The 23,999-nt window shown below is 43.0% G+C and overlaps 1 protein-coding gene across 1 annotated transcript in view; it reads right to left on the bottom strand.

Moving 5' to 3' along the window:
- szt2 (SZT2 subunit of KICSTOR complex) overlaps window positions 1-23,999 on the bottom strand; it is a 94,882-nt gene that overhangs the window by 52,946 nt on the left and 17,937 nt on the right. The window contains exons 20-43 of the mRNA XM_085773520.1: window positions 21,918-22,035; window positions 21,392-21,505; window positions 19,803-20,006; window positions 19,583-19,680; window positions 17,950-18,088; window positions 17,240-17,563; window positions 16,707-16,911; window positions 15,632-15,759; window positions 14,356-14,623; window positions 13,675-13,822; window positions 13,480-13,572; window positions 13,150-13,228; window positions 11,890-12,180; window positions 10,727-10,862; window positions 8,718-8,834; window positions 8,557-8,626; window positions 7,522-7,707; window positions 7,166-7,396; window positions 5,676-5,928; window positions 3,935-4,009; window positions 3,177-3,315; window positions 2,877-3,009; window positions 1,195-1,315; window positions 860-1,012 (exon numbers count right to left, since the gene is read on the bottom strand). Coding sequence (XP_085629646.1) covers window positions 860-1,012; window positions 1,195-1,315; window positions 2,877-3,009; window positions 3,177-3,315; window positions 3,935-4,009; window positions 5,676-5,928; window positions 7,166-7,396; window positions 7,522-7,707; window positions 8,557-8,626; window positions 8,718-8,834; window positions 10,727-10,862; window positions 11,890-12,180; window positions 13,150-13,228; window positions 13,480-13,572; window positions 13,675-13,822; window positions 14,356-14,623; window positions 15,632-15,759; window positions 16,707-16,911; window positions 17,240-17,563; window positions 17,950-18,088; window positions 19,583-19,680; window positions 19,803-20,006; window positions 21,392-21,505; window positions 21,918-22,035 — 3,823 coding nt within the window. The remainder of the gene's footprint in view (window positions 1-859; window positions 1,013-1,194; window positions 1,316-2,876; window positions 3,010-3,176; window positions 3,316-3,934; window positions 4,010-5,675; window positions 5,929-7,165; window positions 7,397-7,521; window positions 7,708-8,556; window positions 8,627-8,717; window positions 8,835-10,726; window positions 10,863-11,889; window positions 12,181-13,149; window positions 13,229-13,479; window positions 13,573-13,674; window positions 13,823-14,355; window positions 14,624-15,631; window positions 15,760-16,706; window positions 16,912-17,239; window positions 17,564-17,949; window positions 18,089-19,582; window positions 19,681-19,802; window positions 20,007-21,391; window positions 21,506-21,917; window positions 22,036-23,999) is intronic.

The following is a 23,999-nucleotide window of genomic DNA, read 5'->3' as shown; positions in this document are numbered from 1 at the left end:
CCAGCACCTACATGCGTGTGGTTGAGTTTTCAATTTTATTCCAATAGTTTAATTTTTTCGTTTCGGGAGATAAAGTTGATGGCTCAGAGAAGAGAGAGAGGAAAAGACGGCAAGTCGTGCCTAGAGTGAGTTGGTCCTCAAGAAAAACACAACTTCTGCAAAAACCTTGGTAGAATTGAAGAATGTTGCCATAGTTAGGCTTGTGCTGATGTTTTTTTTCTTGTCGATGTTATAAAAACACACAGAGACGCTGCTACAGCTGAGGAGCGCCACATCAGCTGATCAGCGCTCCAATGGAGGTTAGACCTTCTGATGTGGAACTCATTTTAGAAATACAAAGTGCAGCCCAACACCAGGCTGAAGAGAGAGGAAACAGCTTGTCTGTGCAGCTGCAGGTGAACCGGCTGGAGAGGCAGCACTGCCTTTTTTTGTTTGTTTGTTTTTTAGCAGCTCCATCCACATTTTGTTATAAGCTATTTAATGTTAATAAAACTTGTTAATGTTGGTAATTTACATGTTTTGTTATTGTTTCAGTATTCTTATGTGGTGTTTGTTAGCTGTTCCCTTTCTGAACAACATTTTGGTGACTCCGTCTGAGCTGTGCAACATGATCTTTAATTGGCCACGGAAATACGGTATACCATGGTAAAATGGTACCATGTCAACATTTGGATACCGCCCAATCCTACAGTGAAAGTCTGTTTGAGGAAGTTCCATCAGGTGGTTAGAAATACTGTGTCTATGGGAATGGGACAGACTGACAGACAACCTGAAAACAATGTAGCCTCTCTGTAGCAACAGAGAAACACAGCATCTGTTGCATCCACGGAACCAAATCAAACCCAGATCTGCCACTCACCCCTGGACACCCCCATGTTGGGTCCCATCTTGAGACGGGGGTGAATGTGGATGATGGTGCTCCACACCACGTCACAGGCAAAGTGTCCGGGGATGAACTGCATGGTGGCCGCCAGGTAATCTCTGGCCTGGTAGCTCTCCTCTGTGTTGTAATCTGTGGTGAAAAACACAAACACAAGCATGTGATACATCCACAAAGAGCAGCATTACATGAGAGAAGAGATGACAGGATCCTTTCATCCTGATTATTACAAGCCGTCCTCCACCTCTGCAGCCTTGTGTTAGGCTGCACACACACACATCTCAAAATGCACAAATCATTTTCTGTCAACGCACCGTCGGAGGTGTTGAGCTTCTGTCTGTAGTGAGACTCATTTTTCCAGATGTCTTCTTCACTCTCAGCCACCAGCAGAGAGTTGCACACGTGGCTGTCGTGTAGGTCCTGCAGCAGCATACGCTACACACACACACACACACACATCAGACGCTGAGCATTATGCAAAGGAATCTTTTTAAAAGAAAATACCCACATTGTAAACAGGACTATTTACAGTCCTGTTTACAGGATTGTGCTACTGTTGTACACTACACCAATCACTGATGTGATGTGTGAGTGTAGTGTACATAGAAATCACAATCACTTTGTAGTCAAATACCTGAAATTTCAAGTTTCTATGAAAACTAAACCTGAACCACAACTGCGACAGTCTGCGACATCTGATGTTCTGGTGATCTGATGTTCTACAAATATGTTCTGGTGTTCTGGATGAGGTAAATTTCTGGCGCTGTGGTTTTCTGATTTTCATTTACATATATTGTTTTTTTTAACTCATTGAGTGCCAATGACGTATACGTCAATCAAAAAAAGGAGAGGGTGAGGGTGTAGCAACTGCAGGAGAAGTAGGAGAGCAGGAATCCCTCTGCAGAGTAGGACTCCTACTTGTTGTATTTTAGGGTTTTTTTTATATATATATATATATATATATACAATGAAAAAACATGTGAAATGAAATTTTCAGATGTCTTCATGTCTCCAAAATTAAAACGGATAAATCACTGTTTTTCTTGAGAGACTCTCTTTCACAAAAATGCATTTTTCTCAGCTTTCTAGAAGAAAAGTGCTCTTTTTGGTGCAACCAGGCTCTATTTGACTTAAGATAAATCAAGAATGGAACAAGGTACAAACAAATGTTTTTTTCCCTAGTTAAAGACCCACTCCCGTGAAAATCGTGTTTTTTGAGCTTTTCACATGTTCCTGTGGCATTTTTCTTGTGTTAGAGCACTTATCAGCAGAGAAGGAAGTGCAAAATTGCATTTCAGAGTTTTTCTGCCTTCAAACTGCTGTGAACCAATGGCAGACTCAAACTGGCAGTTTCAGGAAGACTGGAGTTGAGGGTGTCACAGCTCCAGGGGAGGGCACTAGTGCTACAAGCTCCCGCCCCGCTCTGCATCTGGCTCAGAGGTGAAAGCCTTCACAGCTCGGTGTAGCTGTCAAGGTATAATAGGTATATCTCACCTGCTAGAGCAGCTTGCACTGTGAGCAAGGACTATGCACCAGTCTGGGATCGAATCCCAGTGTGGAGTTTTACGTTAAACGCGCTGAATCTGTAATTGTACAATGTCCAGCTGTCAGCAAGCGGGGGGGTGGGGTGCGAGGAGGTGGCTGGGCGGGTGCAGAGCAGCGCAGTCTCCGCCCACCCCCCAGAGGTACATTGCTAATGTGCATGGCTAATGAGCTGGTTTTAAAATGGCCGAAAAGGGTCGCGGGAGTGGGACTTTAAATAGAGAGTCTCCTCTTTCCTTTGAGCTATTTGGTGTTTTCAGAGTCATAGTACAAAATATTCTCTGGGTCTTGAAATATTATCAAAATGCCCCGAAACGCTGGCACATGGCACTGACCATTTTATAAAAGGGCTGGCACTCAATGAGTTAATTGCCATAACAGGACAGTACTGCTCCATGTGAATGATTTTCTAAAAGCAGTAGTGGTAAAGATGATCAGTGATGCATGTGTTCACCTGATTGACGATCCTACAGATCTCTCCGATCTTCCTGACAACCATCTGATGCAGCTGTAGGTATTCAGGCAGCTCCTGCGCCTCCCTCTTCTTCAGCTCCTCATCACTGTCCTCCTTTCCTTCAATGAAGCCCCTTTAAAAAAAAAAAGACACATGCCATGAAATCAACTGTTCCAAAAACAGAAAAGGGCTGCTGAAGTGAGCGCCGAGGTCTGATGGTTCATCACATTAGCCGGATACCCGAATTTTTGAGCCATGGGATAAGAGCCATGGAAGGACATATACTGAGGTTTGCCTGACCTGGAGTGGGAGTAGACCTTCACCCGGTCCTGGTGGATCCTAACAATCAGCCAGAAATCCGGCATCTGTGGTGACTGACACTCCTGCTCATCCAGGGTGGGGCTCTCACACTCAGAGTCACTGCTGCCGCCATCATAGCCTGCAAACACCAGAGACACAAGGCACAGGGCAGAGTGTTGTTTAAAAGCCTCTGCTTAACCTGGATGGATGGATGGATGGATGGATGGATGGATGGATGGATGGATGGATGGATGGATGGATGGATGGATGGATGGATGGATGGATGGATGGATGGATGGATGGATGGATGGATGGATGGATGGATGGATGGATGGATGGATGGATGGATGGACGAATGGATGAAAAGCAGCTTCAGTATTAAAATGAATCATTGTGTTTGGAGCTATACCTCTATACTGCCACACAAAGACTTATAGTGGACCTATTATGCTCATTTCAGGGCCTTTTATATGATATTGGACCCCAGTGGGGCACTATTGAAAGTTTTTATCGATAAAAAACTCTACTTATCACATACAAGCAGGAAAGAGCCAGAATGGAGGAGTACGTCTACTCCTCCATTCTGGCTCTTTCCCGCTTCCCTCTGAACGCTCTGTTTCAGCCCCTCGCCCACCCATAAGTCTGAAAAGCTGGAGAAGCATAATAGGTCCCCTTTAGGCTTACAAGCTGGTGAGCATGACCACCGACCAATGACCACCTCACTCTTCAGACGCTGGTCAGTCAACCACTGAGCTTACCCTGCATGTCTGAGTCCAGACTGCCCTGGCTGGACACAACGCTCTGGACTCGACTTGGCCTGAGTTTGCCGCAGCCTGAGGAAAGACAATGAGACATTTCTATCAGGAGATTCAGTGTCAGCAAAGAGATGACCACATCACGGACTCAGAGTCTCTGTCTCTGTGGATAAGATAACACCAGGCAGTCATCTGCTCCAGCAGCATGTGATGTTGGGAGGGGGGAAACAGCAGGGGGTGTGATGTGATAAGCCTGGTCTGGTGCCTGTGTTAGTATCTACTTCTTTGGACAAGACAGAGACTTTTTATACAGGTGAATCTCAATAAACTAGAATATCATGGAAAAGTCAATTTCCAGTAGTTCAAGTCAAATAGCCCCAACCAAGTATTGAGTGTAGGGGTGTCGTCGACCAAGGATTTTCAAAGTCGAATCTGATTGAATCATGTTGTTTTTTCCCTTATTGATTTATGATCTCATTTGTGTCTTTTTCTGCTCTGGAGAAAAGAGTTAAATAAACATCAGATTATTTAGTTGGCATCAGATAACAGTAACAGGACATTCTCCATCCTTTTCCTGATCTCACTCATTAGGCTGCGTGCACGACATCACCGTCTCTCTGTCAGGGACAGTGTCGCAATGACGAGTCTGAGTGTGTGCTGTGAATTAACGAGTATGTATGGCAAAAAACGTCCCTTATCAATATTACCCTTTCACTATTACCATTATTACTATTAGTACGTTCCTTGATCCATGTTCATTACACCTGCTGTTTTGTATTGTCTCGTATATTTTTTGCTTTGTTTGTCTTTTGCTCCTGTTATTACCACACATGTCTTGTGTTATTTGTCTAAAAAATAAACACTTAAAAAAAGTAGGTATTCACACATGAAAAAAAGAAAAAAAAAACGTGAAGTCCTATCGTTGTGAGGGCATGTTACGTGCATCAGTGCTTGTAGCCGGTTGAGGGGTCGAGTGTCAGCACCATGGACAGTGCTGGGTTTTTTTTGGTGTGTGCAGGTGCTGTGCAATCGATGGACAGAGAATGCGCCCCTTAGTTTAATATTGTAAAAAAACTTTAGCCCAAATTTAGAGAGAGAGAGAGAGAGAGAGAGAGAGAGAGAGAGCGAGTGAGAGAAAGAGAGAGAGAGAGAGAGAGAGAGAGAGAGAGAGAGAGAGAGAGAGAGACGAGTGCGCCGGTGCTCAAGCACTCACTGTGATGTTTTTATGAAAATAAGTCTTGCCTATATTATAAGAGAACAAAGAAATGGTGGTGAGCGCCACCCCTATATATACAGAATGGTACGATCTTTTTTTCATAACCACATTTTGCAACGATTTGACAACGAGGTTGATAGTCGAGTGAGACCTCTGAATCAAATTGTTGAATAGTCGACTATTCCAGGTCACTAGAGTGCATATACAGTAGATGGACATACTTTTCAGAAGGCCAACATTTCCATAATAAAAAGGCTTTTTTAAATTGTTCTTGGTTGGTTGGCTGTAATATTCAAATTTTTTTAGATTTTAGGTCATCATTAATCAGTACTATTAATAGAAATTAAATAAAGACATGAAATGTTTCACTGTGTGTGTAATGGATTGATAAAATGTATTAGTTTCAGTTTTTGAATTGAATTACTGACATAAATAAACTTTTCTATAATATTCTAATTTATTGAGATGCACCTATATACAGTACGTGGCTGTCACACAGATAGGTAGATCTCTGACACACACACTCACTGTGAGAAGTGGACTGCACAGATTCAGCCAGGCTGACACTGGACGGGGTCTTGGGGGGCGAGGTGGGCTCTGTGCTGCATTCGGCGTGGAGCTGCGGGGTTCTGGGGTGACCTCGGTCCGCCGCCACGCTGGCTGAGCTCTGATAAACAGCGTCGTCTGCCTCAGGCTTCACGGCTCTCATTGGTTCACTGACATCTGCAGTCGTGTCGCTGGAGGCGTCAGTCGCAGCACTGATGAACCTCTTATCTTCACTCTGCAGAGGAACAGAGGTCCAGCTTTGTCATAACACAAACACAGAGGCATGGATGTTTAACTGCATAATTTCCTGTCAATGAGATCAATAATCTTTGCTAATTCTTTCCATGAGAGAGCGGATCAAATACTGTAATTAGGATCAAATCCTGTGTTGATAATGCAGCTGCAGGCATCTTCTGTTCTATATCTCATATCACAAATCTAGTGTTTTCCACTCTGACAACACTCATTCAACTCTGAATGTATGTTCTTTACTGTGTGATCTAATAAAAAAAAAGGTTTAAACTGTCACTGTGTCAGAATCTAATTGATTATCAGTAAATCACATGTTCTCTTCACTGCATGTTTAATGAAGAGCACTGTCTCAAACACAGGGTTTAGCCTGCTTCCAGCACCACATACATTCTAATTACTGCTGTATCAGAAGGAGTCATAGGGATAGTGAATATGCACTGTGATATGTTTATCTTTCACATTTTAAAGTAACACTATATAGTTTCTCTGCCTTAAAATAATGTTTCTAAACTCTAGGGCTGACCCAAAAAAATCAAAGCTTCAAAGCTTCAAAGCTTCAAAGCTTCGTTCGTTGCCATGGTAATCGATCATGAAGTCCGTGATCGATTTTTTTTTCCTTTTTTCCTTTTTGACACCGATTCTCATCGGCAATTGTTACGTTAAAATGAGTAGGCTACTTGGCATCCTGGAAATCTGCCTGATTTTGGAGATAGGCAGTGTTTGTTTGCCATCACTTTCATTGTTTCCGCTACGATCGCTCATGTCTCAGTTACATCACTAGATGCTTCACTGAAACTAAATACTAACTGTAATACACCCCGTTTACACCTGGCATTAACATGCGCCTTGTATCCAGGTTGTTTCTGGATACAATTTGATCGGATAGCATTTACACCTGGTACGGACATGTGTCTCCACATTGAGATCTGATCAAAAAATTGCGTGGATAAATGAAAAAAGAAAAAAGAAAAAAATTAGTATAAGTATTTCTGCCCGCGTATTTGTTACTGTTTACACTTGTGTTCAATGTGGTCACAGTGCATCCCTAACCACCTTTAGAGGTGGTTTGGCCGATGGGATCACAATCCGTCCTCAATGTGTCTTGGGTGCGTTTACACCTGGACTTTCATGTGGTCAAGCACTATCTGATTGCACTCTGATCACTGAAAATGCATGTTAATGCCAGGTGTGAACGGGGTTACAGTGAAAGCCTGTCCCACCTCGCTGCCTGCCTCTGCTGCCTGAGCCTCTGCTTCACCCTCCAGCATCACATCGTCAGCCGGCGCTGCGGCGCTGCAGGGGGCGGTGTGTGGTGGGTGGTCTGTGGTGCTCTCAGAGAGCCTCTTGGCCGCGTGGATCCGCTGCGGGTGGAGTCGACTCAGTGACATGTAATAGAAGCTGTCCTGCTGTCCGTTCAGAACGTAGCCAGAGAACGAGACTCTGCGGAACTCCTGCAGGATCAGAAGGAAAAGAAAAACTGTTCTTGATCTCTATTTTTTACATAAATAATAAACTAAAATAATAATAATAATAATTTGTTTTTGCGTGCATGTGGTGTGTGTGTGTGTGTCCATGCCTCTTTGAATTTCTCCAGAGACTGCTCCGGCCCGAAGACAAACTGCAGAGGGACATCTTCACAGCGACAGTGTGGTCGACCACTGGAGTGTAAAACGTGCTCTGCTACTTTCTGCAGCGTGGCCAAGCTGATGACACGAGAGTGACGCAGAGCGGACACGATCTCATCCTCCAGCAGCCAGCGGATCTGCAACACACATACACACAAGGCTGTTGTGTATCTACAGCAACAGGAAAAATACTCAAGTAACTAATAACCAGGAAAAGTAACTACTGTGTTACTTTTTTATAAAATGCTCAAATATGTCAAATTACTTGGACTCGACCCCCTTAACCCCCTAACCTCCGTTTATCTGGAACTAACCAACTCACTCAGTATTCCTCCGCACAGGCAGGCTCTGCAACGTATATATGAGTGAGTTGGTTAGTTCCAGATAAAACGGCTTTTTTCTGACTAGTTGATGTACTGAAAAAATTGTTTATATATATTTGCATATTAAAATATATTTTTAAAGAAGCTTGTAATACAAAAAAGTTACCTTTCATGTATACTTTCATCGTGACTAAAGGAAAAAAAGCCTATTCGGGTGTATTTTGGGCATATTTGATCAGTTTATAACTCATTTGCATATTCAAAATAAATTTCAAAGAAATGTGTAATAATTTTTTTTTTTACTTTTCATGTATACTTTCATTGTGATAGGAATAAAGGAAAATAAATGCCCCATTGGGGTGTGTTGTTGTTCGGCCTTATTGGCACCCATCTTGGGTTGATGAGAATTAAACATATTTCCCCAACTAGGATTTCTTAGGACTTTTAGTCTGTAAAATGCTATTTCGCCTGGACTACTCATTAAAAATGAGTTATTGCTTTTCCTTCTTTCATGAGAAACATTTATGAAGTGTGTAAACGGCCTGACTCAGAACACAGTGTGTTTTGTGCTGAACTACTCTCCTCTGGTGGTGTATTTCTTACTTGTTTGTGTTAAACTGATGAGCTGCTGCTTTATGAGCTCACACCCACACAAAGACTCACCTCGTCCATCGTGGCCAGGATGGCTAACTTGTGAGGTACTGGGAGTTTGGATAACGGATCACCAGAGACCCTGATGGGAGAAAAACAATCTTTATTGTTGACAGAACCAAGAGTGTATGAGAGAAAGCAGAGCTGGGCTCCGTCCTGTGGAGCCGACTCACCCATCAACACCAGCTCCCCTCAGACTGTCCAACACAGCCATGAGCTCCTCGTCAGAGCGGTAGGACGACGGCTGTCCCGGTGAGCGGTTCAGGGACACGCTGCTCTCTGAGGTATACCTGCAGACAAACACCAGCTCTGAGGTGACACACTGGACACGCTGGAACTTAAATAACAGTGTTGAAGCTACAGTAGGTGATATGACTTTAAATCAATGCCAAGATTTTTTTTCTCTCACTCAGTCAGTCTGTGCTCATTGGTTTTACTTTTTTTTTTAACCCTCTGAGGTCGGTGGGTATTGTTTTGCATCTATCTCAGAACGCCGAATGATAGGGACGTAATTCTTTTTTTATTGAAAGTGGGGACACTTCAGCCTTTACAAAGAGTGTCTGTAGCTCACCCAGAAGTGGAGTAGTCCTGCCTCAAACATCCATGTCCAATGGGAGACTCATGCCCCATCACAGGATGGGCCAAAGTCCTATAGGACAGTGGTTCTCAAACTTTTTTTACATCAAGGACCCCTAAATGGACACAAATTAGACCACGGGCCCCCATTGGACAAAATTTAATCAGAAATACACAAATATTTGTTCTGAGACTGAAAACGTTACTTTTTTAGTCAATATATGTTCAAATTAGGGCCAATGGCGTGAGTTTTTGGAAATATTGTAAAGAAATTTCTGGAAAAAGTGGTATAATTTCTCCAAAAACATTTCAACATTTCTAAAAAAAAGTGGTAACATTTCTCAAAATAAAAACAAGTTTTAAAATTCTAGAGGAAAGTGGTAAAATTTCAAGAAAAAGTTGACGACCCCCTTGAACCCTCTCAAGTCCCCGGACCCCACATTGAGAACCATTGCAATAGGAGACCTGTGCACCTTCACATGATGTGCCAAAGAGTGTTAGGGTCATCAAGATGGTTGCTCTGTTGCCTTGTAGGAAAATCAGTGTAAATGCAATAAATAACGCGTATATTACCATTTATGCATTTTAGTTTGTTCACTGCAGGAAAAAAGGAAAAAAAGCCTGTGACCCGATGGAGGTGCACCTGTGATGTGGTTCTCCTCATTGGAGACACACACTGTTTCCATGCCAGGAATGTCAGTCAGGCTAGTGGGGCATTTTTGTAAATATTGTGAATAATATATTTTGTATAATAGTTAGAGCCTTTATTCTTTTCCCCCTAACCCCCAACACCTCAAAGAATAGTTCTATACTGTCTAAAAAGAAGTTTACAACAACAAATATGTGGGAAATTTATTTTCTGTTCTTTTTTTCCTTTCTTTTTCTGATCATATTGCTTTTTCTACATTCATATGACACCACTACAGGGTGAATATTCCAAAAGCCCAGGTTGTCCTGAAAAAAGGGATGTCAGTTACTTGATTGTGCATCACAGGACTGAGGTTTTACAAGCATTAATACCAGTGATAAAATAAACTGGTGGTGTCATCTAAGGTCACTCAGATTGTTTTCTATGTCTGTCTATGTACATTTGGCTTCTTTTTGTTTGTTGTTTTCTTCTCAGTGGCAAGAAAGAGCCAAGAGTACAGGTTACTCAGCTTGACTTAGTGTCATCACATCACATTTCACATCAAACAGTAAAACAGAGAAACAACTTATCCTCATACTAGAATAGAATAACTGACATTTTTGCCTGACAAAGATTAATCGGTTATGAAATACAGTAGCTGCAAATGAATTTTTAAGGATTAAGATTCCATTAACTGACAAAGTGAGAAGGTAGAACTGGAATAGACTGGATGTAAACACTAAAGACCAACAACCTGATCAGAGGCTCCAGATAAAATACATCATATTAATATTTGTATGAAATGTAGCCATAATTGCTGTGTGGAGTATTTTCTGGGGTCACCTGACCTTTGACCACCACGATCGTTCAGTTCATCTTTGGGTCCACGTGAATGTTTGTGCTAAAATTTGAATAAAGAACTAAAACCAGAAGTCACACATACCCATAATAATCCTCTCCTCTTGTGCTGTGACTCACCTGTTGTGATGGAAATCGGCCATGACTTCGATCTCCAGAGGTAGCGTCAGGACAAATATATCTAAAGTGACTGAGAGCTCGTTCAAATCCACAGCCTGCAGGGCCTCAGCGTTCTCCAGGCAGGAGATGATCTCACCTGCAATCACACACCTGGACTGAGCAGCGCAACAGCTGATGGTGACACTTTACAATGAAACAATTCATTCCAAGTAGGGAGGTCACGATTACTTGTTTTCACAATTAACCGCGGTATTTTTCTTGCCAAAAATGATTATGTCAGAACCGTGTAGGCAGATGAACGCAACAACCGCATGAGTTGCAGAACAGAGATGTGCCCAAGTGGTAAAGTTTGGCACAGAAAGACTTTTATTCCTTCAAAACAAACACATTAAGTTGACAACGGCTCGCCAGCCTGTAAAACATGCCACAAAAAAGCAGCAGCCAAAGGTGGAAATTCGTCTAATATGCATCACCACCTGCAGGATACACACCTGACTGCGTGTGCCAAAGTGAAGGTAAATGCACAGTAACTGGGTTAAATGAGTCAATTTACCTAACGTAACAATGAACTGGTAGGAATTTAAATATTATTCTGGCATTTGTAATAATAATAGAAAAAAACGATTAAAATAAACTTAAAAATCTGGTATAGATGACAATTAATGACTTCAATATTTCAAACATTTCCCCTGCGGGATTGATAATTGGTCCTATATTAATAGATACTGAAAATATTTTGTGTATATAATTAGTAATTTGATTTTTACGCATTCATAGTTTGGTGAGATTAAAGCCCCTGTACAGACTTTTCATTTAGTGTTGATTTTGGCGGCCCCTGTGGACGAAAGCGGCGGAATGAAGACTGCATTTCCCACTGTCATGAAGACGTTTGTCTGGCCGGAGCGTGTAGATTTGTTTTGGAAACATTGGAAAGACGACGGGACCTGCTTTGAAACATTTTTTTTTTTAGGAGCTACAGTATCTGCAGCGTGCATATGGATGAGGTAATGTCATGTAACTGTCAATCATTATACCAAGAAAATCCATAATTGTGACATCCTTAATTCCAAGAATAAAAAGATTGAACCTTGGCAAGTGAGAAAAAACAGCTGTAAATGCAAATATGACATTGGCCCATAATCAAAAACCAGGCCTGTACTCACCGAGGCATGTAGGCAGAGTCTGGATGGGCATGGAGCCGTGGCAGCTTTTCATATTGACCGAACATGTGACGTGAACAAACAGCGGGGGCATGTCCAGCTGCGGCCCCTCGGGGTCCAGCAGGGAGTCCCCCTCCAGGATGCTGAAGGAGTCCTGGTCCTGGTTGACGGTGTTGGAGTCGGACAGGGACTGGTCTTCAGCCTCTCCGTGGAGGCTGGGGCCTGTGTGCTCCTCATACTCCACCACCAGGTCTGTGTCGCTCTCTGTCATGACACAGCAGCCTGACATGTTCTCTACACGCGCACACACACGCACACACACACACACACACACACACACATAACCTGCTCAGCATCACATCACTAGAAGAATAGTCAGAATTTTACCTCTCTGGATTTGAAGTTCTAAAAGAATACAAATGAACCACTGACAGAAAGTGAAACAGAGCACAGGTGATTTGGAGGTGGGAGACAATGGACTGTCTGATGTCAAAATGACAGACCCCGGCCTCATGTAAACTACAGCTATTCTGTCTTTATTGACAGCTCTCTGCTGCCCTCTGCAGGACAACACACCTCCTTGACTTTATGTTTCATTTTCATTTTAATGTGACAAGGATAAATGATGTTACCATGAAAAACACTTAACTCCAAAACGCTCTGGTGGACAAGTTTTGACCTTCACATTGACCACGCTATGAAATAATAATGTAACATTATGACACAGAGTTGTTTTCAAGGCAAATGCGTAGCCGGAACTACATTCCAGATGTGACTGCTGGGCAGAGTGATTTCAAAAAGCGCAAGCAGTTCCGAGTATTTGCTTCATGTGTCATAATGTTACATAATGATGAATGGTTATTTCATAGTGTGGTGAATGTGCAGGACACCAGGTCTGGTGAAAAGTTAGAAGCTGGGTTTATTTTCTGTGCAAGTTCTTGTGAATGTGTAATGAGTTTCTCATTGGGCCTGAAAATTTAAACCAAATCCGGCCGGCCCAGCCCGTTGAGAACTCTCATGAGCCAGAGCCAGAGCACGCCTTCATTTAAATAAATGTGTGCTCCTCTTTCCTTCTATTCTTACTCTTTTAAACAACTGATTTGATAGTATTCTCCCATCTTTGCTGAGCAAAAGACTTGTGCGGCGTGAACTAAAATATAAGCAGCTTCAGTTGGGCAGTTGAAGCAAATAAAACCCCAGGCTTGTATTTGAGGATTTACAGCATCTAAGATGAAAAGCTCCACAGAACTGAATGAGACTCACCGTCCTCTGTTGCCGGCTCAGCTTCCGACACCAGGTCCTCACTGGGTCTCCTCTCCATCTCATCATCCTCCGAGTCCTCCTAAGACCAGCCAGAGGTTGAAGGTTAATTCAGGCCAATCAACACCGGCGCTTGTTTATGTTGTAAGGGTGGCTTCTCCCTCCATCCCACAGCTGACACATACAATTCTGACGTCTCTACCCTCAGGTTTCATCCATCCATCTTTCAGATGTCAGAAAGCACCCAGCCATGGTTGACCAGGAATCATGAGAAACAGCAATGACACAAGTCATTCTGAATGAAACAGACTGAACAGCAGTTTGTCATCTCACCTCTCTCTTGGATGTCGGGGGACAGTAGAAGAAGTAGTGTGGGTTGGAGGGCACAGGCTTGAAATACTGAGACAGGATCTCCATGAATTTATCCTGTTGAATATAATCCCATTTCAAATGTCAGTCTCTCCTGGTTGATATCTATAATTTAATAGCACATGTTATAGTACAAAGGTGAAGAAGTGCACACAGTACCTGTATGATCCTGTGCAGGTCTGGGTACACCTCACACTTGGGGTGTATCTGAAGCAGAGTCAGTGGGAACTGTGGAGCTTTGGCCGTGGTGGACTCATCGGAGGACTTCCCTCTGGACTCACTCTCACTGGGCTCCTCCATGTCAATACTGTTACCACAAACATCACAACATTAAAGGTATATTGTGTAGGAATTACTCCCATCTAGCGTTGCGGTTGTATAATCACAAGCAACTTAGTCATATTTTTCATGCTGCATTCACGTGAAATTGGGCAGACGGCAGACGGACTTCAGTTTGTTGATGGGGGGATTACTGATTAATGAAAAACATACTTTTGAACGAAATAATCGATTTTCGTGAGTAGGTAACAGGAGAAGTTACACATTGTCCCTTTAAGTAATGCAGAAGCCAACTATCTTTTAATGGTGCAATACGTTTGTGGTGTGTTTTGGTTTACTGTCAAACGGAAAAACAATAATCAGCAATAATCGAACATTGAATCGATAAACGTTAATAATCGAAAATAGGTTGGTAATCGAATTGAGACCTCAATAATCGAATCGAATCGGGAAATCAGACCTGTGCAGTACAGTGATTCCTGTGTTGCTATAGAGACCTTCAGAATCCGTTCATCACAATGTGTAATCCTCATCACATCACTCATGTTGATTCGGTCTCACCTGGACACGGAGACCACTGCAGCTCTGTCCTCCGGTCGCTCCTCCTCTCCCTCCCCGATGATGAAGGTGGCAGGACTCCTTGAGGGTTTTGGCTTCCTCTCTAACCCTGGAACGTCTCCGTGCTCCCTGAAGACCCTGATGTGTCCACACAGGGTCTGCAGGAAGGAGGTGACGTCGATCTCCTGCAGCGACTCTTCGCAGTAGTCCATGGCCATCAGGACGTCCGGGGAGCTGATGCTGTAGGACTGCTGCAGGCTGCGGTACACACCTGGTGGAAAACAGGGAGCCAATCAGTGACTGGTGCTGTGATCCACACAGACACCGATCCTCATCTGTGTTTCGAAAGAACTCACTTGATGCACAACTTTGTCTTAGAAAATAGAACTTTTACAGCAGAGCAGCGCAGGGTTCCCACTCTTTCCTTGAAATCATTTTCCAGGACATTTCCAGCTGCTACAGTCTGACAGACATACACTAACACATCCCATGTCCCATTCATGCTTTGGAGAAGTGTTCTTTTTGACAGTTGTACCTTATTTTGTACATTTAACCAGTTTGTTTCTATGTTATTCCTCTCTCAGCCCCAGAAGTCTGATTTAAACACAGTCTATGGCTCTAACTGATCTATGAAATAATCTCTTAAATGCTTAGAAATTATAACGCTAGGCCCTTTTTTGTAAAAGAAATCCTTGATGGGGTCTGAAAAAGTCAAACAGAGCTCTGGTAGCTGATGTCATGATGTGAAAAATAATTTTCCAGGACATCTCAAGCTTTTCCAGGACATTTGACTTCTCATTTTCCAGGACGTGTGGGAACCCTGCAGCTGAGCGACAGTGCACCTGGAGCCGATGCATGTGTATTTACAGCTTGGGGTAACACAGACACATTCACTCCCTATTCAAACTTCATCTGCACTAGTTGTTCTCTGAGCTACAAGTGCTGCTGGAGCTTTTTGACCTTTTCAGCTTTTCTGCTTTGCTAAAAATGTCTTTCCTTGAAATACGGAGTATGAAGTGTTATTTCAATTCAGTCAGGGATCCGATGCTTGGATTGACACACACTAATTGATTATTTCACCAATGACCAGACAGACAGGCAGAGCAGTTTAAAGGCTATTCATCACATACTGCACATGTTTTAGTTCAGTGTTGTACATTTACCTCTTCCTGTACTCGATAAAACTGTCATTATGTAATTACTGCACTGAACACAGCACCAGCAGAGAAATACATTTTTAATAACTGGTTCTTTTATATATATAATATTGGTGGGTCACCTTTGACAAAGCTCTGGTGGTAATGCTCCTGCAGCAGGCTGCAGTAGTTGGCCAGCTCCTTGTGTTTGTGAGGCTGAGCCAGGATGTCGGTCCATGGCGACGGATTGTTGCGGTCCTGAGACAGTGACCTTTCAGAGACACAGGCGGGGATTAAACATGCACACTTACAAAGGTCACTCCATGTTTGCCTGTAACATTCATCCACAGTAAAGGGAATTTTGGCAAATTGGCCCATTGCCATAATCCCTATAGTCATAGCAGTAGGTTCATTACCTTTAATTGTCAGTGCAAGTTGTTTTTAGAACGGCGGAGCAGAGCCGTGAGCTGCTCAGAGCTACACTACGGAGGCTAATGGGATTTCTTGGTTTCCCTCATCAAACTCATCAAATACACAATCCAACAACTATTATCTCATAGCGTGGTGAATGTGCAGGTCACAACTTGTCCACCAGAGCGTTTTGGAGTAGTTGGATTGTGTATTTGATGAGTTTGTTGAGGGAAACCAAGAAATCCCATTAGCCTCCGTAGCGTAGCTCTGAGCAGCTTGCGGCTCTGCTCCGCCGTTCCAAAAATAGCTTGCACCGACAATTAAAAGTAATGAACCTACTGCTATGACTATAGGGATTATGGCAATGGGCCAATTTGCCAAAATGTTGAACTATGCCTTTAAGATTAATAACTTTTACAGTTTATTCAGAAAGTAGCAACTTTTTCACATTTTGCAGCCTGATACTAAATCTGTTAAATCCATGTTTCACTCGTCTTTCAAAAGGAGAAAAGTGACAGTGCTGCAACAAAGACTCATAACCACAGCTCCATTGACTGTGGTGTGATACACAGAGCAGAGTAAATTAACTTCAGTGCATAGTTCTTATACAAACCAGCCATAAAACCACAAAAGGTATACATAAGGCATCTACAGCCTGAACATAGCAACAACAACATATAACTGTGTGAAACAATACAGAAACTGCAGTGGAGAAGCTGAAACCAAAATATTGTTGTTGGCTTAAATGTGTGTCATGGATCAGTGAGAGAGGGATGGACCACATGGACCCTGCCTGTGTCTCAGTACCTGAAGATGTCCCTGGGCTGGCGGCTGGAGTTGGGGTGGACCAGCTGCTCCTTCAGCTGCTCCAGAGAGCAGTTGTAGACGTAGACCGGACACTTTAACTGGGTGCTGTCACCGGTGCTGTGCTGGGAAACCTGCCTGCTGAAGCTGATGTGGAAATCCGTCTTCTGTGGTTCAGAGAACTGGACTCTCTCTTTGTCTCCCATGTCTAGAAAAGTTACAAAAGTGGATTTTCTTTTTATAAATCTCATCTGATAAATAAGTATAAATACATTCTTCATCTCTCCTCCTCTGTGTGCTCATATATAGGCCACAGTATTTTAATACAGTCTTTCTCCTAGATCTCAGTTTAGACAGAGCCCTGGATGAGAGCACCGAGAGTGGGGTCACAAGGTGATTTCCAGAAGTCAAATAACATTTGAAAATTCTTAGAAATACCATATTTTAGCTGTAACTGTAAAAACAAAGATAAAAGTAGTAAGAATTTAAAATAAAACTTGGCAAATACAGTTTGGGAACCCCTGCATTAGACTGACCTGAGCCTGGGGTTCCAGTCTCTGTTTCTGACATCCTGCTGTCCCAGCTGTCCTGATCCAGGACCAGTGAATCAGTAGGCAACGTCCTGCACTCAGACTGAGGTGAGAGCACAGGAGACCTGCTGCTAAAATGTCCGCTGCTGGAGCTCCTTGGCAGTTTACTGGCCAAGCTGTGGCCCGACTCGGACCTCTCCAGCCCACTGGTGGAGCCGGACAGGGTGTCGGTCTGAGACTTGACGCTGGGGGTCAGAGTGTCGTCCTCCTGCATGCCGACGTTACTGTGAGGTTCTGTCTCCAGCCCTGCTGCCATCAGCATCAGAACATCTGCAAAACATATGGACTTTATATATTATCCAAGTTGAGCATCTTCACATTATGACAATGTGGCCTTCTGCTCAGACAGGTCAGGTATTTAAATTAATCTCACGTGATCCAATCACAACAAGTAGACAGCTCTAACTGCAACCAACTGGTCTAATCAGCAACAAAATGGCTGTGATCAGAGCATTAACTCGCTCAACCCATCCCATCCCATCCCTATAGTTTTAGGAGTAGGTTCGTTACCTTTAATTTTCGGTGCAAGCTATTTTTAGATCAGCGGGGCAGAGACGTGAGCTCGCCTTTCCCTCATTAAACACATACACAAATACACAAATACAACAATTCCAAAACACTCTGGTGGAAAAAACACACTGGGACATGAGGTGTACCTGTGAAGGTAGCGGGGAGGAAGGTGAGGAAGATCTGCTGGGGGCTGATGTACTTGGTGTAGCACCTCCACTGTGGAACAGAGCAGCTGCTCTCCACCAGCAGCGGCTCTTCATCCACCAGGTCTGCATTACTGAAGCTCTGCAACAGACAGAGAGAAAACGCCTGGTTATCACACTCATTCAGAGAGAGGCATGTAGCCCCTGTCCTGACTGTGCTGATAGAACTCTACACGTAATTAGAGATGAGTGAGTACACCATTATCTGTATCTGTTTAACCATATAAATTATCTGTATCTGTATCTGTACATCTTAAGCCTGAAATTGATATGGGTTGATCAGAAGTTGCTATATTTATTGTTTATTAGAAAACTATTTACAGAACAGCATCAGCACTGAGCTTTTTTATTTTGCATGATCATTTAAAATAGTATGAACAATCATTATGATTGGGATGTGCGAAGGGGAGGTATGAAACCCAAAAGGGCTTATATGAAAACCTCACCCATGAAGAACATATTCAAAAACCAAGTAAAGACAAGAAAATAAGCAATAATTAAATGATAAGATGACAACGAAAAATAAGTAGAAAAAAGTTAGTGATTTGAGCTTCAGATCAATGTTTTTGATCACAATAGTCAACTACTGTAACTATTTATACAAGTTGTTTTATAAATACAGAACATGAATATTCTTAAGTGCATCAATGAATACAACACATGCAGTCTGCAATTATGAAGTATGAAGTAAAATGCAATGAACAAGAGTTTTCATACTCAACATAACTTTCTTTTTTTTCCCTTTTTAGTTTTTTTGATGATCAAACTGCAATTATTAATGTTCTTTTTAATTTTTTTTTCCACACAAAGTTAAAGATAATGTTGATTATGGTGTGTGTGAGTGAGAGCGGGGAGAGAAATGTTGTTCTACTGATCAAATAGTCCTACGCTGTTTTTTCAGATCTTCATTTACTTTAAAGACCCACTCCCGTGAAAATCGTGTTTTCTGAGCTTTTCACATGTTCCTGTGGCATTTTTCTTGTGTTAGAGCACTTATCAGCAGAGAAGGAAGTGCAAAATTGCATTTCAGAGTTTTTCTGCCTTCAAACTGCTGTGAACCAATGGCAGACGCGAACTGGCAGTTTCAGGAAGACTGGAGTTGAGGGTGTCACAGCTCCAGGGGAGGGCACTAGTGCTACAAGCTCCCGCCCCGCTCTGCATCTGGCTCAGAGGTGAAAGCCTTCACAGCTCGGTGTAGCTGTCTAGGTATAATAGGTATAGCTCACCTGGTAGAGCAGCTTGCACCATGAGCAAGGACTATGTTCCAGTCTGGGATCGAATCCCAGTGTGGAGTTTTACGCTAAACGCGCTGAATCTGTAATTGTACAATATCCAGCTGTCAGCAAGCGGGGGGGTGGGGTGCGAGGAGGTGGCTGGGCGGGTGCAGAGCAGCGCAGTCTCCGCCCACCCCCCAGAGGTACATTGCTAATGTGCATGGCTAATGAGCTGGTTTTAAAATGGCCGAAAAGGGTCGCGGGAGTGGGACTTTAATGAAGACGAACCAAAAAGAAAAAAAATAAAACCCGACCAGTGTAGAGGAGTGTGTGAGGACACTGTGGTCAAGTGTTAGGATTACCTGTAAGGTGCTGGTAGACCCCGTCACCTCCTTGCTGCTGCCGGTGGTGTGGAATGACGTCATTGTGTCCTGTCTGTCTGCAGGCTTCACACACTCTTCTGACAACACACACAACAAAGACAGAGAGACTTATGGGACCTCTACTCTATCAACACCTCTGTCAACACCTAAACTCCTGGGAGGTGTTGTTGACACAACTGATGCTGGATGAGACACTGACCTTTAATAACAGGTAAGGAGAAAGGAGCCACGTGGCCGTCTCGCTCTCGCTCCAAGATGTGGTGCATGAAGGCCACGTGGTCGCTGTCGGCCAATAGGATCTCTCTGTCGCTGAGCTCGTGCTCCAGGCTGCTGTGGAAGAGGCTGAGCAGCAGCTCGTTGGGCAGACAGGACGAGCTGTGGACCGGCTCCTCACTCTCCACCACTGAGGACAACCAGGTGGAGACACAGGGACACAAACACAACTCCTTTCAAGCACTGTACTTCTGCACAATTGTTGTCACTTAGTATTTATTAAATGATGGGTGTATATCACTATCCTTCCTCTCAGTAAAACAAGAGTACACCTGACAGTGTCAGTTTTTATTTGCACTATTGTTTTTAGTTGGATCTTTAGCTCCTACCTTCCGGCCTGGTGCAAATTCATATAGCTTATTTTATTTTTTAGCTTATTTATTTACAGTGTTGGGCACGTTACTTTGAAAAAGTAATTAGTTATAGTTACTAGTTACTTTCCTCAAAAAGTAACTGAGTTGAACGATAAAAGTAATTAATAACAATGAAAGTAACTATTGTGTTACTTTTTTATAAAATGCTCAAATACATCAAATGACTTGGACTTCCCTCTCTAACCCCTGTTTATCTAACTACTGCACTAACCAACGCACTCAGTATTCCTCCACACAGGCAGGCTACGAGACGCGCTGTATCACTCCGCCTCTTCCACACGCCGCTGATCTAAACAGCTGATAGGCGGAGTGATACAACGCGTCACATAACCTGCCTGTGTGGAGGAATACTGAGTGAGTTGGTTAGTTCTAGATAAACGGCTCTTTCCGACCAGTTGATGAACAGAAAAAGATGTGTATACAACGTCCTACACTTAAACGGTTTATTATTTTATGATGGGACTTCTTGAGTCAAGTAACAGCATGACGTATTGTAACAAAGTAGCGCTGTTAGTAGCGCCATTCATTTTAAACGCCGTTATTCCCATCACTGTTTATTTATGACTCAACTTAGGGACTTCAACTAGTTGCACTGATTGTGTGATGACCATGTCCTTGTCTTTAACATACATTTGTCTTTTGTATTGTGTACTTTATGTCTGCAGCTACGTGCCCAAGACGACGCTCCTGTCTGGGACAATAAAGTTGATCTTGATCTGACCTTGAGTAATAGAGATGAACACTAGGACAGATGAACATGAAGTGGACATACCAGGTGTGATTACAGCCATGTTCATCTACACATGCAAAACATTTAGTAGCAGAAGCCAAGGCAAGACAAAGTGAAGTAACTAGTTTTTGTAACTTTTTAATTGTTGTCACATTTTAATTTTTGAGGATTTTTGACAACTTGAGTCATCTGACCAATGCTTGTCTTTTTTTTTTGGCTTATTCAGCAAAAGTTAAGCACACTAACGGAGGAGAGGCCTATGAAAGAAAGAAAGAAAGAAAGAGCGCCCAGGACAGAACGTCTACTGTGTTGCTGGCACATTCTCAATTAGCAGTTTTCCCTCAAACGGCGGTTCTCATGCTACAAACACTCTGACAACAACATGACAGATGAACGGTATGAGAACTGTACCTGTGCTGAAGGTGAGGAAGAAGAGTTCAACCTGCTGACACTTGGGGAGCAGCTGGATGAGGTCAAACTGGAAGGGGATGATGTGGATGCTGTCCTCAGAGGACAGAGCTTCAGCTGCACACACACAGGGGACAGAAAGACAAAGACTTCAAACAGAGGAAGACACAGATTTTTCTGATCAATTTTATCATCTCGCAAGTTGTTGTAAAGCACGTTGTAACATTATTTATATTTAACACTGTATAAGTGCTATACAAATACAGTTTATCATCATTATTACTATTATTTGTCGTGAATTATAAGAATGGGTGTCAATTATATTTTTTATTATTTTCAAAAATCACTTCAATCCAAGAATGGATGGATTATGGTGTCATTTGTATGTTTGTGTGTGTGTGTGTGTGTGTGTGTGTGTGTGTGTGTGTGTGTGTGTGTGTGTGTGTGTGTGTGTGTGTGTGTGTGTGTGTGTGTGTGTGTGTGTGTGTGTGTGTGTGTGTGTGTGTGTGTGTGTGTGTGTGTGTGTTACCTCTCACACCCTTGAACCCAGCAGGGAGTGAGCACACCTGGTCCTTGTTCTGACACAGCTGGCTCAGATACTCAAAGGTCATCATGGTGGACATGCAGGTCAGGTCCCTGGGGAAGATCTACGAGAACCCAGTGGTGCTGTTAGTAATGACCTTACATACATAGGGTGTTGGGGAGTAGCAAGCTAAGGTGTTCACACAGCTCTATATCAACTTTGAAAGGGAGCAAACACTGATCGCATTTGCCTCAGTTACATTGACTGCTGTTAAAGTTTACATGCAGATTTGTTAAGATGATGATGATGATCTTGTGGAGTCTTTTATTATATTGTCTTTATGTTGTCTATACTGCTGAAAGGTTAAAGGGATAGTTCAACATTTTGGCAAATTGGCCCATTGCTATAATCCCTATAGCAGGGCTATTCAATTGGCGGCCCGCGGGCCACATCCGGCCCCGACCCAATGTCCGAGTGGCCCGGCTCGTGGTCCCCCCCCAAAAAAAAAACACACAGAGGGAAACACGTTTTGCGAGAACTCAAAATCCCTACTGCAGTTCAGACAGTGAATGCACCACTCAACGCAGCCTAGCAACACGCAACCAACCCACCCGGTCAGTGCGTTGTTTTGAAAGTTACCGGTAGAACCGAGGCTTGGTCGGTCGGTCAGCTCAGCTGCTCTCCAGAAACACGGTGTCGGGCCACAGCCGCTCGTCACGGAGCGGGAGGCTTCGCCGCGGCGGACGGCCGAGGCTGCCCTCCGTGGTCCTGTGGTGCGCAGCGCTACGGGTCAGCGAGAGACAAGTCTCCTCGGCGGTCCGGGACCGACGGGGAGACTTGTCACTCCACACCGGGCCGCTGTGGCACGACACGGTGTTTCTGGTGAGCACGCTGACCGATCCTCAGCCCTCCCATCAGCCAACAATAAACCGTGGTGGCTGGTTAATACTCCACCAGTCTCTCCACTCCTTTCAGTCACACATGAGCACCGTCCACGCAGTGACAGCACGCCATGCTCCGCTGTCCTTTTTTTTTTTTGAGGGAATGAAGTAACCAATAATTTAATTTTAACGCAACTAAATAGCCTACTTGCAATGGAATCATAACAGTAACTTGATTAGGATAGCTACTTTTCAAAGAAATAATCCATAATCAAATACTTTCCCAGAGTAATTTGCCCCAAATGGCTTTTTGCTCCTTGTTTTTCACCAATCAAAATATGTTAAAAAATAAATCTTTGTTCATCTTTAGGCCTAATTTTAAGACTAGTCTACATTTAGTGATTTACATAACCCCCTGCTGTAAACCTCAGTGGAAACTCAGACAGTAGGAAACTTTTAGTTCCTAAAAAAAACCTCCAATTCAAAGCATTAACAGCTACACCTTTACTAGCCTACTATTATTGACTTATTCTCTTTTTTCTGGCTGTGTAGATTTGTTTTTAATAGCTAATGCTGGGTTTTAAAAATGCCCCTCATTTGTCATAACTTGACCGCTGAAAATGTCCGGCCCAGCTTAAGGTCTCGGTTTTAAAATCTGGCCCCACTGAATTTGTAATTGAATAGCCCTGCCCTATAGTCATAGCAGTAGGTTCATTACCTTTAATTGTCGGTGTAAGCTATTTAGAGAACGGCGGAGCAGAGCCGTGAGCTGCTCAGAGCTACGCAACAAACTCATCAAATACACAATCCAACAACTCCAAAATGCTCTTGTGGACAAGTTGTGACCTGCACATTCACCACGCTATAAGATAATAACAGAACGTTACCAGACAGAGTTGTTTTCAAGGTAAATGCAGAGACTGCTTGCTGAAAAACTGCCCCCAGCTGTTTTGCATGAATTTACCTCGAAAACAACTCTGTCTTGTAACGGTAGCCTACTCCTAAAAGGGATTATGGCAATGGGCCAATTTGCCAAAATGTTGAACTATCCCTTTAACACCATCAGGTCTTAAAATGTGAAAACGGTTCATAGTTGAGAGCATTCATTCAAAACTAAGACAAGTAATCAAAATGTAATCAAATGCAATTAGTTTCATTACTTTGAGAAAGTAATTTAAATAATTACACTACTATTACATTTTCAACA

This window comes from Trachurus japonicus, chromosome 4 (assembly GCF_045865225.1).
Source record: "Trachurus japonicus isolate A0001 chromosome 4, Traja_1.0".
Lineage (NCBI taxonomy): Eukaryota > Metazoa > Chordata > Actinopteri > Carangiformes > Carangidae > Trachurus > Trachurus japonicus.
This window is presented reverse-complemented; position numbering and strand designations above follow the sequence as displayed.